The sequence below is a fragment of the Solanum lycopersicum genome, chromosome 8 (assembly GCF_036512215.1).
Source record: "Solanum lycopersicum chromosome 8, SLM_r2.1".
Taxonomy (NCBI): domain Eukaryota; kingdom Viridiplantae; phylum Streptophyta; class Magnoliopsida; order Solanales; family Solanaceae; genus Solanum; species Solanum lycopersicum.
In genome coordinates, this window is record NC_090807.1 from 62,206,708 (window position 1) to 62,224,063 (window position 17,356).

Here is a 17,356-nt window from a genome sequence, read left to right on the forward strand (position 1 = left end):
GAAGAAAAATATTTTTTTTTATAATAGCTTTCCACGTGACATGTTTAATATCATAAGATCAAAAGGGTAATTTTGTAAACTTTAATTTAGGACCACATGATCAAAATCCTTGTTTTATCATTCTAAGAAGAATGACTTAGTTTGACTTGAAACAGAATTTAAGAAAAGAAAAATGACTTTTTAATCTTGTGGTTCTAAATTAAAATTGTGTCAAATGTATCAAAATGTCATTTAATTTTATGGTCTTAAACATGTCACGTGAAAAGTTAAATTTAAACTGTTGCCAAAAAAAGAAAAGAGTCATTCTTTTCGAAATAGACTAAAAATAAAATAAAATCATTTTTTATAAAACGAAGAAAGTATTTAAACTTCTTACCAAATTAAAATAGATTATTCTTTGTAAAATAAATTGAGTAATAAATATTATAAGTGTCACGATTTAAAATGTCTTTTTTTTTTACCCATTTCTTTTTTAAAAAAATCGTTACTTTTTGTCCATTAAGCTCTTACAAACTCAAGATAGGGACAATAATTTCTTTTAAAAAGAAAAAATTTGTATCATGATGATGCACGTACTGTGTAATTACAAGGAAAAAGTAAATTTTCTTATGAGAGTACAATTACTTTTTCGCCTTGTTGCGTTAACCTTTTTTTTAAGTTAATTTAGTTAATTTTAAAGTGAATTATAAATTAATTTTTTTATATAAATATTCTAAAAAATACTAATAAACATTCTTATTATTTCTTTCTAAAAATAGAAATCAACAAATTTAGATAAGAATTTAAACCCTTTTAGAGTCAAAAGTGCCAACTGGGATTAGCAAACACTTCACAGAAACATTGAAACTTAAATTGAAGCATATAAGGTTAGGACTTATTTCTTCTTGATGTCTAAAAGCACGTTGTATGAACAACAATCAACAGTCTTCTTAAGACAAATTTGACAAATTATATGGTTGCAATGTCTCCATAATTGATCCAACCTTTTCAAAGACATATACTTTCGTTAAGAGGTACTATTTTACTTATGAATTGTTTTTAAATTCATACATCAACATTATCATACTAGTCTCGGATTATAATATTTTATATTAATAATAAATAGATTAAATAACTCGCATGTTCCCACGCGCAAAATACCTCCAAGAGTCTTGGCTGCTAGAGGCACACCACCGCTTTTTTTCACAATCTCCTTTCCGACAGCCACAAGGTTGGGATTCAAGTCTTCTTGGTGTCCAAATGCACGTTGCAAGAACAACAACCAACAATCTTCCTGAGACAAATTTGACAAACCGGAATGGTTGCAAAGTTCCCATAGTTGATCCAACCTTTTCAAGACGAGTAGTGGTTATAACAGAAGCACCACTTGCTCCAACCTTCAACACTTGTCTTAAATTAGCCCACTTATCTTGATCTTCATTCCAAACATCATCTAACACAAGCAAGTATCTTTTTCCATTAAGTAACTCTTGAAGCTTCATTTGAAGTGGAGCCAAGTTCATCTCACCAAGTAGTGGCCTTCCTTCAATAAATTCTACAATTTCCTTTATCAACCTCTTCTCATTAAAATATTCCGAGACACAAATCCATATTCTGGGATGGAAATGCTCAGTTATTCTCTGATCATTGAAGACCATTTGGGCAAGAGTCGTCTTTCTTAGTCCCCCAAACCAAGTATTGGGAGGACTGAGAGCTCTTGGGCATTGTTTATCAGGATTTTCACTATCTCATCTTCCTCTTTGTCTCTTCCATAAATTTGTGGTTCAGTTAAAACAGAACCTGGTCAAGGGTAATACAAGATTTTAATTTTTTATAACATGAGGAAATGGGGAGAATGCAAATAAGCTTTTTTTTTTTTTTTTATCCTTTCTAACATTTTCTAAAGCTTTTGTCTCAACCAAAAGAAAACTGGAATGTTTTCGTTCATTACCAAACACACCCTAATTCTTTTATAAAGTTGAACAAATAGGTACACTCGTTCTACGTGACATCCTACATGGTGTCCTATGTATATTATATTTACATTCGTCCAATATGTCATCCACTTTATACGCAGCAGCATTGAGTTTCTGTAACCAGTTTTTAATCGCCTTGCCGTTGAGTTGCTTCATCTGAGCATCTTCAAGCACGGCTTGGATTGTAGAAAACCAAGCTCGAAAGACTTTCAAACTCATTTTCAAAACCGAAAAGCAATGAAAGTTCCCCTTCAACGAAAGAAGTGATATTTTCAATCACAACTTGAAGAAAAGCTTCAGCCATATGTGTAGAGTGAAATTAAATTGTAACACAAATAAACAATGAGTTCAAAATTATTGCTTTTGGTGTCATGAACAATTAGTTACTTCTTATAAATACACTAATTCGGAGATCAACAAATACATACTTTTCGTGTCATGAAAATTGCATATGGAATCTCAATCTACTTTGCTTTCCCTTTATAATTTGCAACGAAAAAAAGAATAAATATATCTTCGACCTATGTAAATGGTATATGTAAATATCGTTTGTCATATTTTTGGTATAATAGTGTCTTTGTCGTCCAAAAACTAGAGCATATAAGTCATTCACTTTAACCGAAGACTAAATAGAGACACGTGACACAATCTTATCCATTGATCCAATATTTAATAAATGTCGGGTCGGTGGATATGATTATGACACGTGATGTCCGTTAATATATATGCTCTAGTTTTTGGACGACGTGGACGCCAATGTCTCAAAAGTATGATGATGGTATCTGCATATCATTTACGATTGTTCGGATGTATATATATTCTTTTTCCCTAATTTGTATGCCAAAATCTTCTACACGCAACTTTTACTAATTTTGTAAGTAGATACTCCATGTGTTTCAATTTATATGATTTATTTTCTTTTTAAACAATTCCAAAAAAAAAAAAATGACACATTTCTATATTAAGTAACAATTTAATTTTAAATTGTCCATTTACCCTTAATGAAATGATTTATAATCACACAAATATTTATTTATTTATTTTAGACCATGAATTTTAAAAGTCTTCTTTTCATTTTTGAATTGCGTATCGAATTGAACTACTTCACATAAAATGAGAAGGAGGGAGTATACGAGATCTATTCCTAGCGTGCAGAAAAAAAAATGATGCCACTGAATATTACTAGAAAGCAAATAGACTCTATGATCTTAAAAGTAACATAGTCTATTAGATTTCACATAATAAAAGTTTTAATATACGAATAGATATTAATAATTGATTTGCTTCCAAAATACAATCACAAAACTACATCCAGCATAAACTGTATTGGAACCTCAGAAAGAAAAGAAAAACAGATCAAAGCTTAACCAATATACACATTCAAATAGTCATCCATTTGGTGATCAACTTTGTGCATTTTCACTCATCTACCAAATAACTCAATGCCTACAGCTAGCTACTTTGGTCTCATTCAAATAGTCATCCATTCAACTACTTGTACCAAAAAAGGCTCAAGTCCCTTCATAAACACTAGGACATGAGCCTTCTCTGACTAGCTATCTTCCAGAAGGATCAAGAACCGTTCGAACAGCATTGAAATTCCTTATATCCGTCAGTTTTCCAACAGAAAGGGACATCAGAAATTGGAGAATTTCTGGTAGTGTGGTGTTCAACAACTTTTGAAGGTTAATATACATGTGTATTACAAGTGTAACGAAATCAACATATTCACACCGTAAAGGGATTTGTTGGATAATGCATGAATTAAGAATTCTGCAATAACATAGGTCATAAAAGAACACAGATATGAACAGTTTTTCTTCCTTCAAATAACAGGAGAAAGAGGGGAAATGTGCAACTTATAAACAAAACAATCAAGCTGATGGAAGGATGTCCAAAGCAACTTCTTTCAAGGATGGCATTGACTCCTGTTGATGCAAGCAGATGTAGCTACTTCCTACTCTTCGGAAAACTTTCCAAGGACCAGGGTAACACCTAGTTTACAACAGACGGTCAAAGTAAAAAAGGAAACGAGCAAAATTCAGGTGATAACAAAACAATCTAACAAATAGTTCAGGCATTCAAAGCTTTGGTTAAAGAGATTACCTAAACAGGACTCCTCCATATCGTCCTTTAAAATTGTGAATATAATATACCGTCTCCATTTCAGGAAAAAGAGTCTTGGATAGTGCAGCCAGCTTCGGATAAAAGAATGGCGGATAATCTTATTTTGTCAAAGATAGCATGGAATACAGTAACTTAACATGAAACAATTGTTTAGAAGATATATTTTTTCTTCTGTGTAATTCTTAAAAGGCAGCGATATTTATACTACGATGTCCATCCTATTTCTGGTGCAATACGTTAGTCATTGCCACAATATGCAGACAATCATGCAGAGCAATAAGGAACTTCTATTCTTTGATGGATTGAAGAGAAAAAGATTGGTGGTAAGAAAGGATACAACCAGATCTTATTCGGTCAAGCTCTCCGTTGAATATAATCAGTTTTCTAGAAGTGTTCGACACTGCTGCTTTGTATAGCTCTTCCACGACAAGCATCTCTACATTGCAGAAATAAATGATGACATCATAACATTTCTATGAAAGCGATCATTTGATGTACACTATATATGGTGCGAGAGCTTAATGTTACCATTGACATTAAAGTATGGATAGGCGACCACAAAGAGTTCATCTTCTGGCTTGACACGATCAGCCATCTTGACCTTTTCGGTGAAACCGAAATCTTCGAAAAAAGAAGGCTTTGTCAAATAGTCCAACTTAAAAGATGCTCCTCCAAAAATTGATTGTCTTGCAAATTTCACTTCGTTAGCCTCCGGGAAAAACTGAAAGGTTTAATGCAAGTTTGATAGATCGCACCTGGTAGAGTAAAAGAGCTTAATGGGAAAAGAGGCGATCACAAACATTAACAGGGAACACTAATTTTGAAGTAGAAGAAGATGAAACTATAACGGAGCAATATGATAAGAGGAAAAAGCAACACCACTAGTTTTGTAGCACCATTCGTTTAACATAAATATGAAACATCTTCACTTCTTGTCTTAGTTGTAACAACAGCTTACATGTGAAACAAGAAATCAAGGTAGATTGATGCTGCGATATAGAGAAATAATTAACAACGCAAAGCTCATGCATGGACACAACATAGATGGACTCTACAAATAGCCGAAATTTGGTTTATTTTGTATAATGTGGCAAATAGAAGAATTAAGCCCACACTCTATGCAGTACAGTACAATAATAAAGGATTAAGTAATAGCCTTTCCCCCCAATTTTCTGAGTACTTCATTTATGGTTAAAATATTCCTTATATATATTCCGAACTACCAGATGATTGTTTCTTCCAATACAATGAAAAGAGCAATAGCCAGCAAGAGAGCCTTTTCGAGACTCACAGTATATAGTATAAAATTCATTTGGAACCAGAGACTTACAATTCTGGTCTTTGTGGCTTTCTCTGGTATAACCAAGAGATCACAGAACTCACGTATTAGTTGTATACTTCCAGTCATTTCTATTCCACCCTCACCGTCACCTGTTGATAGTTACCACGATATTAAAATCACCTGACATGAATGGTAAATCAGTGAGCTAGTGTAGATTATACCGATCTTCACATGCCCAAATCAGGAGAAACTGCCATGTAAGGAGGACAATTAGGCATAACCTGGTACAGAACCCAACCCAGCAGTTGGAAATTCAATTTCCTGGTACAAGAAAGTGTTTGCTCTTTAAGTCCACGGAAAGTATGGATACTGTATTATTTCTTTTAAGTGTCGTTATCACTTGAAGGCATACAGGGAAATTTGACTGACCATCAGTTGTCTGTTATCCTTCAATGCCAATTCAGTTGCTTCTTTAGCCTGTTAATCATGAAATTCCGGAATTATGATTGAAGAACTGCAGCACAGACTTAAGAAAGAGAAGTGAATAAAACGAGTATGCGATGAGCAACAAGATGAGCATTATTCATAAAACGGACATTTGATATAGAAAAAGTTTAGAGTGGTCGTGTACATCTACATACATTTCAAGAATTTTAAAAGATATCATGTAATGGACAGGAACTCCTGTGTCTTTTAGTGCGTGTTTAATCATGTTTTCACTTATAGTCTACGTTCCGATTTTAAGCCCCAAAAGTGGACAGATTTGGATGTTGATAAGAGCTACATAAAAAGTTTCAGCTGCACATTTACAAACATAAATCTTGAGAAGTGCAAGAGCTTAACAGAAACACAGTCCGATAGATGGTAATCGGACATGATGTGCATAAAAAGGTACAAACGGGAGCTTGACATTTCCAGATGTAATATATGAATTTGCAGCAAGAGGGATAAGAGCCTTCAATTATGAGAAATTTATAATTAGCAAAAAACAGTTAGGTCAAGAAGACTAAGTATACTAGCTTATATTAGGAATTCAAGCAAGTATTGGTTAGTCAGTCTTGTACGCACACAACAATGCCTGTTCATAAGGGCTTTGGGATAAGGATCCACACGAAAAACAGTCTTCTCAAGGCAGCAAGAGAGCTGCATGATGTGGATAGACACACCTTTTGTACTGTGGGGATGTAATTCCCATTTCAGAAGGCGATCAAAGTGATATAACAGAAACCATGGCAAACATTAGAAATGTAGAAAGCAGTTTATACTTTTATCTAGAGAAAGCTAGCTACAACTAAAACAGGCGGAGCCAAGATTTGAATTTTACAAGCTCATAACTTGCCACCAAACTCATAGCCTGTCTTAATTATTGGGTTTGTAATTAAGTATGTACCCGTATTAAATGGACCTCCCAATACAAATATAGAGTCTAAACAAAAGTTATTGGGTTCATCCGAACCCATAAGTAATACTCTATCTCCGCCCCTTGGCAAATAATTACCTTAATCTGCCTGCAATAGTTAAAGGAAATATGAAATGGTAACATAGTATGGTTAACAATAACTTGGTGGAAAAAGGGGCTTCTTAAAATAAAAAAAACTTTTTCGTAGTAATGTTAGTGTAAAAAGCGGAGAATCTTAGTAGCTCAGTCGGTCCCGAGGGTTCAATTCCCCACCTTATAATCCCTTCCCCCCATTTCCCCTACCTTTACCCACAATTTTAAGGGGAGAAAAAGCGAATAGAATGAATACTTGTTGAAGTAATTCAGTGTAGTCCTTAGGGAATGACACATCAAACCCAATTGAAGCAGCTTTATCACCAGAACAACTGATGGCAAATTCAAAATTTCTTGAAATTTTCACATTTCTCTTCAATTTAAACTTTCTCCAGCTGAAATCCTACAAAACATAATCCACAAAAATCAATCGAAATCGAAAAAACAAAAAGTAGTGTAGAAAGCATAATTGTGATTTTCCTTTTTTAACAGGAACAAAATAACATATACAAAGTAATCAACTTATCAAATGAAACAATTCTAAATTCCCTATAGAATTAGAAAAAAGTTACCTGTGGAGTATGAGAGGAAGGAACTGAAACAGCAGCTGTTAGTGCAGTTGGAAAAGTGGATAACCACATTTTGAATTCTAACCACAAGGACAGAGAGAAAAAAAGAAAGGTTCAAAAGAGTTAACAATAAAGTGTATTCCCCTCTTTATAAACTAGAACAAAAAAAAAAGTTTATATCCATTATCATTGTATTTTCTTACAATACTTCCTCTGTTTCAAAAAAAAAACAAACCATATTTCCTTTTTTATCTACTTAAAAAAAAAAACCTTTTTCTTTTGAACCATATTTCATTTTAATTTTTCACGTGACATGTTTAAGACCACAAGATTAAAAGATATTTTGGTACATTTGACATAACTTTAATTTAGAACCACAAGATTAAAAAATCTTTTTTTTTTCTTAAATTTTGTTTCAAATCAAATTAGGTCATCCTTTTTTAAACGAAAAAAGTATTTTTTTTTGGAATTTATGCTTAGTTAGGTGGTAAGTCTAAATTTTCTCTTTATAGGGAGGTTGGATTATAAAAAAAAGTAATGTTTGATTGTTTCATTTTTTTTCTATCAAGCTCTTTAATTTTAATTTTTCACATAAAATATCTAAGCTTGCTACAACAAAAATATATTCAGTAAAATTTTATAAGTAAAGTATGAGAAGGATAACCACTATCCCGTGAAGATAAAAAGGTTGTTTCAGAAAGACAGTCGATCTAAGTATAACAAATCCAAATAGAAAGAAGGAATTAGTATAAAAAACATAGCTATTTACATGGTGAATCAATAAATTAGCACAATAATTAAAACACAATAGACAACCAACAACGTGCATGATATCAAAAATAAAAACTACTATAAAATTTATATCAAGTAGCAAAAGTCAAAGACTATATGAATATACTAATACCATAATCCACAAAATTAAAAAAAGAAACTTGATATATTCCTTTTTAAACATTGATTTTTTTCAAAGGAAGAGGAACAGTAGTAAAAAAGGAGAAAAAAAAAGAAAAAACATGGCCGACGAACTTCAGCCAGTCAACCAGAGGTACGGAGAATTGTTGGTATATGTCGTTATCATGGAATATATGGAAGTCTATACACTGATCAGCTGAGCAAACCGGAAAATTTGAATTGGTCAATATTTCATCAATACATGGCGGAAGCTTTTCTTCAAGTTGTGCTAGAAAATCTCACTTCTTTCATCGGAGGAAAACTTGTATTGATTTTCGGTTTCGAAAAGGAATTTGAAAAGCTGTCGAGTGTGTTTTCCACAATTCAAGCTGTGCTACAAGATGCTCAGGAGAAGCAATTGAAGGACAAGTCAATTGAGAATTGGTTGCAGAAACTCAATTCTGCTGCATATGAAGTTGATGATATATTGGGCGAATGTAAAAATGAGGCAACAAGATTCGAGCAATCTCGATTAGGGTTTTTTCATCCAGGAATTATCAATTTCCGTCACAAAATTGGGAAAAGGATGAAAGAGATAATGGAGAAACTAGATGCAATTGCTGAGGATAGAAGGAAGTTTCATTTCCTTGAAAAAATTACAGAGAGACAAGCCGCCGCTGCTACGCGTGAAACAGGTGTGAGAACTAAGTAATATAGCTTTAGTTTATATTCAATTTGTTATCACATTGTGTGTTCACCGTCGTCTCTACAGTAGTATGGCAATGGGGCGGGGTGGAGTTGGAGGTCTGAAGGTGTGGAGCGCAACTTCAACTTTGAATCTGCATAAGTAGGTTTTAAATTTGTATAGAATTGAACAAGTACACACGCGTCCTACTTGGTGTCTACTTGTTCAACTTTACAAGAGTTTTAAGTATGTACTTGTGCACAGTTAAGAGGGAATAGATGTCCGTTGATGTCAAGTTAAAATGCATATTTATGAATTATGATCCAATTCTATATCAGTCTGTCCAAAAAATGTTCTAGTGGAACTGTAAAACTTAGTCTGGATCTGCTCTTGCAAGTGTGAATTTTAGAAGGCATATGCAAGGGGTTTGGATTCATTTTTGCATTAACATTTGTTTAGACGATTTTCTTTATCGAATTTTACTGTCTAATAAGAAGTATACATAGGCTGACTTCTTCGAAGTATTTCTCATTCGAGAAAAAAGAGTTTGTTTTTTAGGATAAGGGTCTATTTTTGATTACCATTTGTGAGTTATGGAACTTCAATCTAAACTGTTAAAACAATTGGTATGAAGAAAGTAGGGGAAAATAATTCTGCTGGGAAGGATTTCGATAGGTGTGGTTAGTATCCAGCATTTTTTCCATAAAAAAAAGAGCAAATTATGTGTGTTGGTGTGGGGCGGGTTGAAAACAGAAAATTTTGCAAGGTGGGGTGGGTTGTATGGGTTTGCCCTGCACCATCCCATCTATGATTCCTGTCTAAATGTTTGTTTTGTCTATAATTCTTGCCGACTCATTCTAATGAGCTCAATTGTAACAAATATCTTTGTGTCCACACTACTTGGAACAGGTTTTGTTTTAACAGAACCAAAAGTCTACGGAAGGGACAAAGAGGAGGATGAGATAGTGAAAATCCTGATAAACAATATTAACGTTGCCGAAGAACTTCCAGTCTTCCCTATAATTGGTATGGGGGGACTAGGAAAGACGACACTTGCCCAAATGATCTTCAATGATCAGAGAGTGACTAAGCATTTCGATCCCAAAATATGGGTTTGTGTCTCAGATGATTTTGATGAGAAGAGGTTAATTAAGACAATTGTAGGAAATATTGAAAGAAGTTCTCCTCATGTCGAGGACTTGGCTTCATTTCAGAAGAAGCTCCAGGAGTTATTGAATAAAAAACGATACTTGCTTGTCTTAGATGATGTTTGGAATGATGATCTAGAGAAGTGGGCTAAGTTAAGAGCAGTCTTAAATGTTGGAGCAAGAGGTGCTTCTATTCTAGCTACTACTCGTCTTGAAAAGGTTGGATCAATTATGGGAACGTCGCAACCATATCATTTGTCAAATTTATCTCCACATGATAGTTTACTGTTGTTCATGCAACGCGCATTTGGGCAACAAAGAGAAGCAAATCCTAATCTAGTGGCCATTGGAAAGGAGATAGTGAAGAAATGTGGTGGTGTGCCTTTAGCGGCCAAGACTCTTGGTGGTCTTTTACGCTTCAAGAGAGAAGAGAGTGAATGGGAACATGTGAGAGATAATGAGATTTGGAGTCTGCCTCAAGATGAAAGTTCTATTTTGCCTGCTCTAAGACTGAGCTATCATCATCTTCCACTTGATTTGAGACAATGTTTTGCGTATTGTGCAGTATTCCCAAAGGACACCAAAATGATAAAGGAAAATCTCATCACTCTCTGGATGGCACATGGTTTTCTTTTATCAAAGGGAAACTTGGAGCTAGAGGATGTGGGTAATGAAGTATGGAATGAATTATACTTGAGGTGTTTCTTCCAAGAGATTGAAGCTAAATCCGGTAATACTTATTTCAAGATACATGATCTAATCCATGATTTGGCTACATCTCTGTTTTTGGCAAGCGCATCAAGCAGCAATATCCGCGAAATAAATGTCAAAGATTATAAGCATACAATGTCCATTGGTTTCGCTGGAGTGGTGTCTTCTTACTCTCCTCCACTCTTGAAAAAGTTTGTCTAGTTAAGGGTGCTTAATCTAAGTTACTCAAAACTTGAGCAATTACCCTCTTCTATTGGAGATCTATTACATTTAAGATACCTGGACCTGTCTCGCAATAACTTCCATAGTCTTCCAGAGAGGTTATGCAAGCTTCAAAATCTTCAGACTCTTGATGTGCATAATTGCTACTCACTTAATTGTTTGCCAAAACAAACAAGTAAACTTAGTAGTCTCCGTAATCTTGTTCTTGATGGCTGTCCATTGACTTCTACTCCACCAAGGATAGGATTGTTGACATGCCTCAAGACTCTAGGTTTCTTTATTGTGGGAAGCAAGAAAGGTCATCAACTTGGTGAACTGAAAAACCTAAATCTTTGCGGCTCAATTTCAATCGCACACCTTGAGAGAGTGAAGAATGATACGGATGCAGAAGCCAATTTATCTGCAAAAGCAAATCTGCAATCTTTAAGCATGAGTTGGGATAACGATGGACCAAACAGATATGAATCCGAAGAAGTTAAAGTGCTTGAAGCCCTCAAACCACACCCCAATCTGAAATATTTAGAGATCATTGCCTTCGGAGGATTCCATTTTCCAAGCTGGATAAATCACTCAGTTTTGAAGAAGGTCATCTCCATTAGAATTAAAAGCTGCAAAAACTGCTTGTGCTTACCACCCTTTGGGGAGTTGCCTTGTCTAGAAAGTCTAGAGTTACAAAACGGGTCTGTGGAGGTGGAGTATGTTGAAGAGGATGATGTCCATTCTAGATTCTCCACAAGAAGAAGGTTTCCATCTCTGAAAAAACTTCGTATATGGTTCTTTCGTAATTTGAAAGGGTTGGTGAAAGAGGAAGGAGAAGAGAAATTCCCCATGCTTGAAGAGATGGCGATTTTACATTGCCCTCTGTTTGTTTTTCCAACCCTTTCTTCTGTCAAGAAGTTAGAAGTTCACGGCAACATAAAAGCAAGAGGTTTGAGCTCCATATCTAATCTTAGCACTCTTACTTCCCTCCGCATTGGTGCTAACTATGGATCAACTTCACTCCCAGAAGAGATGTTCACCAGTCTTACATATCTCGAATACTTGAGTTTCTTTGACTTCAAGAATCTCAAAGAGCTGCCAACCAGCCTGACTAGTCTCAATGCTTTGAAGCGTCTCCAAATTGAAAGTTGTGACTCTCTTGAGAGTTTCCCTGAACAGGGGCTGGAAGGTTTAACTTCACTCACACAGTTGTTTGTTAAATACTGTAAGATGCTAAAACGTTTACCCGAGGGATTGCAGCACCTAACAGCCCTCACAGATTTAGGAGTTACTGGTTGTCCAGAAGTGGAAAAGCGCTGTGATAAGGAAATAGGAGAAGACTGGCACAAAATTGCTCACATTCCAAATCTGGATATTCATTAGTCTTAGTGTCATTGTTTGTTGGATTCTTTCTTTGTGAGTCCCCCTCAAGTTTCGTATCGTAGTTAGAGATCTTTTTATTCAAATATTATTTCTGTTGTATTAATTAACAAGCCATTAAAAATAATTAGTGTCAAATCAAAACAAGACAAACGAGGGACAGAAGTAATTAAAAAAGATGTAATAGATTTGCTAAAACATTTCTTCAATAAGAGCTTCACCAATTCCCTGTACTACAAATTATCCCTTCCTTGCAACAAATGACATAATTACATAGATAGAGGGCAATAAAATCTAGAATAAGAGCTCCATGTAACAAGTTATACTCTGGATTCCTAGTACACTTTAGAGTAAAATACAGAATCTTGACCTTGTATGATTATATTTCCAATCTTCCATTAGAAAATTGTTTGGCTTCCAATGCAGCTGAGTTCATGCCAATAAAGTCATAGCTACTTCTGGAGTTCAAATCGAAGCTAACAGAACTTTCTTCAAGCTTAATATTCATAATCTTCTTTTGTTCTCCCTCCGTTAAGTATGTAGATCGTTGTAGATCCTTATTAGTATCATCTTGTATCCTTTTACCTGCAGAAGTTTCATCCTCGTTGTGTCCATGCACGTAGTCCATTAAGTTTGAGAGAGCTATATTGAAATCTGTAAGCTGAGCTCTTGTTTCGTCTACAGCACTAGCAGAGTTCATATCAGTGGACAGGCTCTTCTGAGCTTTATCTAGTATTGCTTGCAAATACTTTCCCTGTGCTTCTATTCTCATTTGCAGCTTCTGTTGAACCTTTTAGAACAAGAAAAAAAAATAAACGAGGTCTAATAAATACGATATCAAGGAACTAAAGTTGAATGATATGGTGGAGTAAGACCAAGTTTGGACAATTGCTTCATAAATCATTGTGTTTTTGCTCGTTAGGACTAGGAATTCTTCTAGATAAAAGGTTTAATGTGTACCTCAAGCTGCTCATGTAATCTTTTCTGGACGTCAATCTGACGCCTCAGCGCCTCACTAATTGGAGCTTCTCTGTTAAGATATAAGCATCTATTAGCAAGAACACAATGTGTAATACTAGTGTAGGCAACTGTACTTGAGCCAATTTTCAAGATTCAACAGAGAAAATGCAGCTCAAATATAAATCTATAAACTACTGAAGTTCGAGGACACTATTGCTCTCATAGAAATATTTAGAGGTAAGTCATTAAAATAGTCTCAACTCTCACAGAGAGATGTTAGATAACTGGAAAGACGGTATAAGTATAAACAACAGTTGAATTTCCTGATACCTACCCTTGCATACCATCCATGCTTGATGAAGTGATACTCGGTCCTGAGGAATGCAAACTGAATTGTCTGAATGACTCCCCTGCTAGAGTGAAAAACATAAGGAGTATTACAAGATCTACTCATGAAAAACTCTAGTTACGTAAGGGAGCATTACAAGGATTTACTATATTTCGAGCTCCATTAGACCATTTATATGTTAAGCTATCAATTGAGTTTTCATAATCTTCCAGTACTTACCAATATTCTCTCTGTTTTGTTCTGCTGCATTTTGTTTCTTGGTCTGCTGTCCAAGTCTATACTTCTGCAGGACGAAAAAGGGACAAAGCACCTACTTAGTTTTCGACAGTGCAAAAATTATGGATGAACAGAGATGCAGAAGCCTGACTCTACCTGCAAATGACTCTTCAAATGATACAATGTCAATCCCTTCAATCCCATTAACCTTAGTACTGACTTGGGAGTTGCTTCTGCAAAATTCAAGGCCTTTTAACAAACATTGCAGACTCTTAAATAGAAACCACAAATCCAACACATTGTTAACTCATCAGCACAAGCGAGAAAGTAAACCAAAAATCCCTATTCCTGTGAAACTCAAGGGGAGGACATAACCTAACCTCTTCTCTTTAGCATTGACCTCATTTTTAAGTTTTACTTGGTTATCAGACTACTAATTTATGAACTAGTTAAGTCTGAAGACAACCAGAGCCCGCGAGAGTAAGATTATACATCATGAGGGGTTGTTTATAATGTAAGATACTTGAAATCAATTACACAAGGAGAAGGCAGAGGACATAATCAGCCTTGACACTGTAACGGTGAGCCTATTCATGGTGGGAAAGTTTGCAACACAATATAAGTTCAATCGATTTAGGACATTGGCAGCTTTCACAAGATCTTGGTTCCAAATGATGAAACAATTATAGGGAACCTTTCTACTTTTGCCTCCATCTTTCTTTTCTTAAAAGGAAATAGCTTCAAAAGGCAAGCAACCAACTTATTAAAAAAGAGTACTCAACTCTGAGTATGGTCATAGTGTTTGGTTCATTTGTTTCAAATTGATCAATCAACCAACAAAAGTATCAAAAAAGTATATAACAATTTCCAAGAAATGGCAAAAATATGCATAATAAATCAATGCCATAAATCAATGCCTATTGACAACCACATACAACTAAATCTTATAATGGCACTCCACAATGTAAAAAGTATATCACCCATTAAAAGTAACAATGACTTCACATCTATTCAAAACCAGTTGTTTTTTGGGCCAGCTTGTGCACAACTCGACTAATTCTACAGATACATTCTATCCCCGCCACCACCGCCACATATACCGAAATACGCTACACCCTTTAGGTGCAATTACTGATCATTTCACTATAACAAACAACAAAACTAAATGTAAAAGAAAAACCAGCAACTCACTATCAGGTCCACCAAGCTTAGTTACAGCATCAACAAAACGATCATGTAAATCAGCAGTCCACCTCAATCTTGGCTTTGGGTCCCTTGTCATCACCACCCCATTTTCATACCCATACCCCATATCTCCTCCCCCATTATACATCCTATCCATGAACCCACCACTCCCAAATTCCTCAAAATCCTCAAAACTCTTCCACAAGTCACTAAAGACACTAAATTTAATCACCCCAAAAAGCTTATTAAGTAAAATAAACAGTTTCAACAACTCCCAAGTGGAAAAAGAACCAAATGATCAACTAAAAATTGAATCTTTTTTCTTTGGGGGTCCATAAAAAGTGTCAAAGAAATCAAATACAGAAGAATTTGTTTTTAAAACTTTGTATAATAGTAATCCGTACATGCAGACGTGATTAAAAATTAATAAAAATTTTGCAGAGAAAAGGGAATCTATAATTTTTTGATAAAATAAAAAGAACACGGAGAGGAAAGATCGGCGTGGAATCTGAAGAAACATATGAGCGCCGAAAATATATATATATATTTTTTATTTTTTTAATCAATAAATAAAATGTCGGAACTCGATTCCGTGTTGCTAAGCTGTATGTATGTATTCTTCCATATTCATATTAGACAAAAAAAAATTTATATTCGAAGAAAATATTTTTAAATTCGACGCAAATTATTAATTTTATTTTGAAATTATTAACAATTTTAAAAATATTTCTTTACTTGATTAATTGAAGTTAAGTACACATCCAACCTTGTTATATTAGTGAAAATACACCTTTAAATTCTCGTCGAGATGTTTTTAACATTCTTTAAATTATTATTAAGAACTTCATGTTCCTATAAGATTATGGGACCGCTTGATACGTCATGTGGCCTATCGAGGTGTATTTAAGTTTAGTTAGTAAAAGAGATGATTGTTTTTAAGGGTGTCAATAATTTAAGGATGAAACTAATAATTTACGTGAAGTTTAAAGGTATTTTTAATACTTCTTTCTTTATATTACATTAAAATACTTCCTAAAATATGTGATTTTATATTTAAGAAGCTCAAATTCAAAGTTATTAACTAAAAATGAATAAATATTTATTACTCGACTACACAATCGTATAAATTTATTCAACAGTGGGAGTCGGTGACGGGAATTTTGGGAGATGTGGGCCCGTGATGAGCGAATGGAGAAGTGACACGTAGGTGACAGCGTGGAATATTCGGCGAAGAATGAGGAAAAGAGAATATTAGTACAATCACGTGCCACGTCCTCCCAAATACTACTAACCAATAGGTGGGTGATAGTCATCTAGACGTGGAAATAATTGAAATTTTAATAAATATTCGATTCTCCGATTCGATTTTTTTGATTTTAAATTTAAAAAATGTATATAGTGAATAGCAAATCAAAGTCATTTTATTTAGTTTGGATTTGGTTTTTCAACTTTGGACGGGTTTAGTTTGGAGATTTAAAATGATTTTTCGAAGCAAATGAAAAAAAAATCAAAGATTAAGATACATAAAAAATTTAAAATCATGTTAAGCGATGATGTATTTCAAAACACTTGATTGTATTTAAAAAAATCATATGTGTCTTATCAAGAACGTTGTGCATCCAATTACTGCTCAAGGAAAACAAGGACAAACACGGTTTCCTTTAACATAGTAATCCGTTTGAATTCCTCTTGAAAATTAATATTTGATGTTAAGGATTTTAAATTAATTGCTAGTTGACTTTTATTTTTTTTGTTAAGAAAATGTACATATATATTATTTTTATTTTTGTTATGAATCCATTTAGTAACCTTAATTTACTAACAAATTTACTAAATAATACATTGATAAATATTCATTGTAAACTCTATTATTATTAATATTGTATATTAATTTAAAACTATCGATCGTACAAATTTGTAAGACTTAAAATTCTAATCCATCAATATAGTAATTTCTTTTTTTCCTAGACAAGAAAATCATTTCACCTATTTTAAATGTCATTGGGTGTAGTTTCCTAGTTTGATTTACTCTTCCTCCACTGTCATATAATAATAAAACTATAGTAAGTTAAATGTTAAAAATAAAAAGAAATCACGTTTATTCAACAATCTATACTATATATTATAGTTAATTAATAACCAGTTCATCTTTAAATCTACCTACTCCACGTTAGATTTCTCTATTTACATACAATTTTGTCTTAT

At 34.0% G+C, this 17,356-nt stretch overlaps 4 protein-coding genes and 1 pseudogene across 5 annotated transcripts; 2 read left to right on the forward strand and 3 right to left on the reverse strand.

Moving 5' to 3' along the window:
• Positions 1–881: 881 nt before the first annotated feature.
• Positions 882–2,259, reverse strand: LOC101266442 (disease resistance protein RGA2-like; annotated as a pseudogene).
• A 1,357-nt stretch (positions 2,260–3,616) lies between these two features.
• Positions 3,617–7,645, reverse strand: LOC101261055 (protein LPA3). The gene is made up of 9 exons (XM_004245907.5): positions 7,429–7,645; positions 7,113–7,259; positions 5,794–5,841; positions 5,646–5,685; positions 5,413–5,513; positions 4,611–4,803; positions 4,420–4,518; positions 4,062–4,179; positions 3,617–3,950 (listed from the first exon to the last, which is right to left on the reverse strand). The coding sequence occupies exons 1-9, from the start codon at positions 7,495–7,497 to the stop codon at positions 3,830–3,832; spliced, it is 936 nt and encodes a 311-aa protein (XP_004245955.1). The 5' UTR covers positions 7,498–7,645; the 3' UTR covers positions 3,617–3,829.
• A 153-nt stretch (positions 7,646–7,798) lies between these two features.
• Positions 7,799–12,568, forward strand: LOC101251707 (putative disease resistance protein RGA4). The gene is made up of 2 exons (XM_004245875.5): positions 7,799–9,011; positions 9,911–12,568. The coding sequence occupies exons 1-2, from the start codon at positions 8,579–8,581 to the stop codon at positions 11,059–11,061; spliced, it is 1,584 nt and encodes a 527-aa protein (XP_004245923.2). The 5' UTR covers positions 7,799–8,578; the 3' UTR covers positions 11,062–12,568.
• Positions 11,512–12,568, forward strand: LOC138338017 (putative disease resistance protein RGA4). The gene has a single exon (XM_069288478.1). The coding sequence runs from the start codon at positions 11,512–11,514 to the stop codon at positions 12,442–12,444; it is 933 nt and encodes a 310-aa protein (XP_069144579.1). The 3' UTR covers positions 12,445–12,568.
• A 42-nt stretch (positions 12,569–12,610) lies between these two features.
• Positions 12,611–15,661, reverse strand: LOC101263047 (myb family transcription factor PHL11). 2 transcript variants are annotated; one of them, XM_010327298.4, is made up of 6 exons: positions 15,158–15,661; positions 14,123–14,199; positions 13,970–14,033; positions 13,736–13,814; positions 13,402–13,471; positions 12,611–13,231 (listed from the first exon to the last, which is right to left on the reverse strand). In XM_010327298.4, the coding sequence occupies exons 1-6, from the start codon at positions 15,306–15,308 to the stop codon at positions 12,821–12,823; spliced, it is 852 nt and encodes a 283-aa protein (XP_010325600.1). In that variant the 5' UTR covers positions 15,309–15,661; the 3' UTR covers positions 12,611–12,820. The 2 variants fall into 2 exon arrangements, with proteins under 2 accessions (XP_010325600.1, XP_004245962.1); XM_004245914.5 differs by having other exon boundaries at positions 13,736–13,811; positions 15,158–15,633.
• Between the last annotated feature and the right edge of the window lie 1,695 nt (positions 15,662–17,356).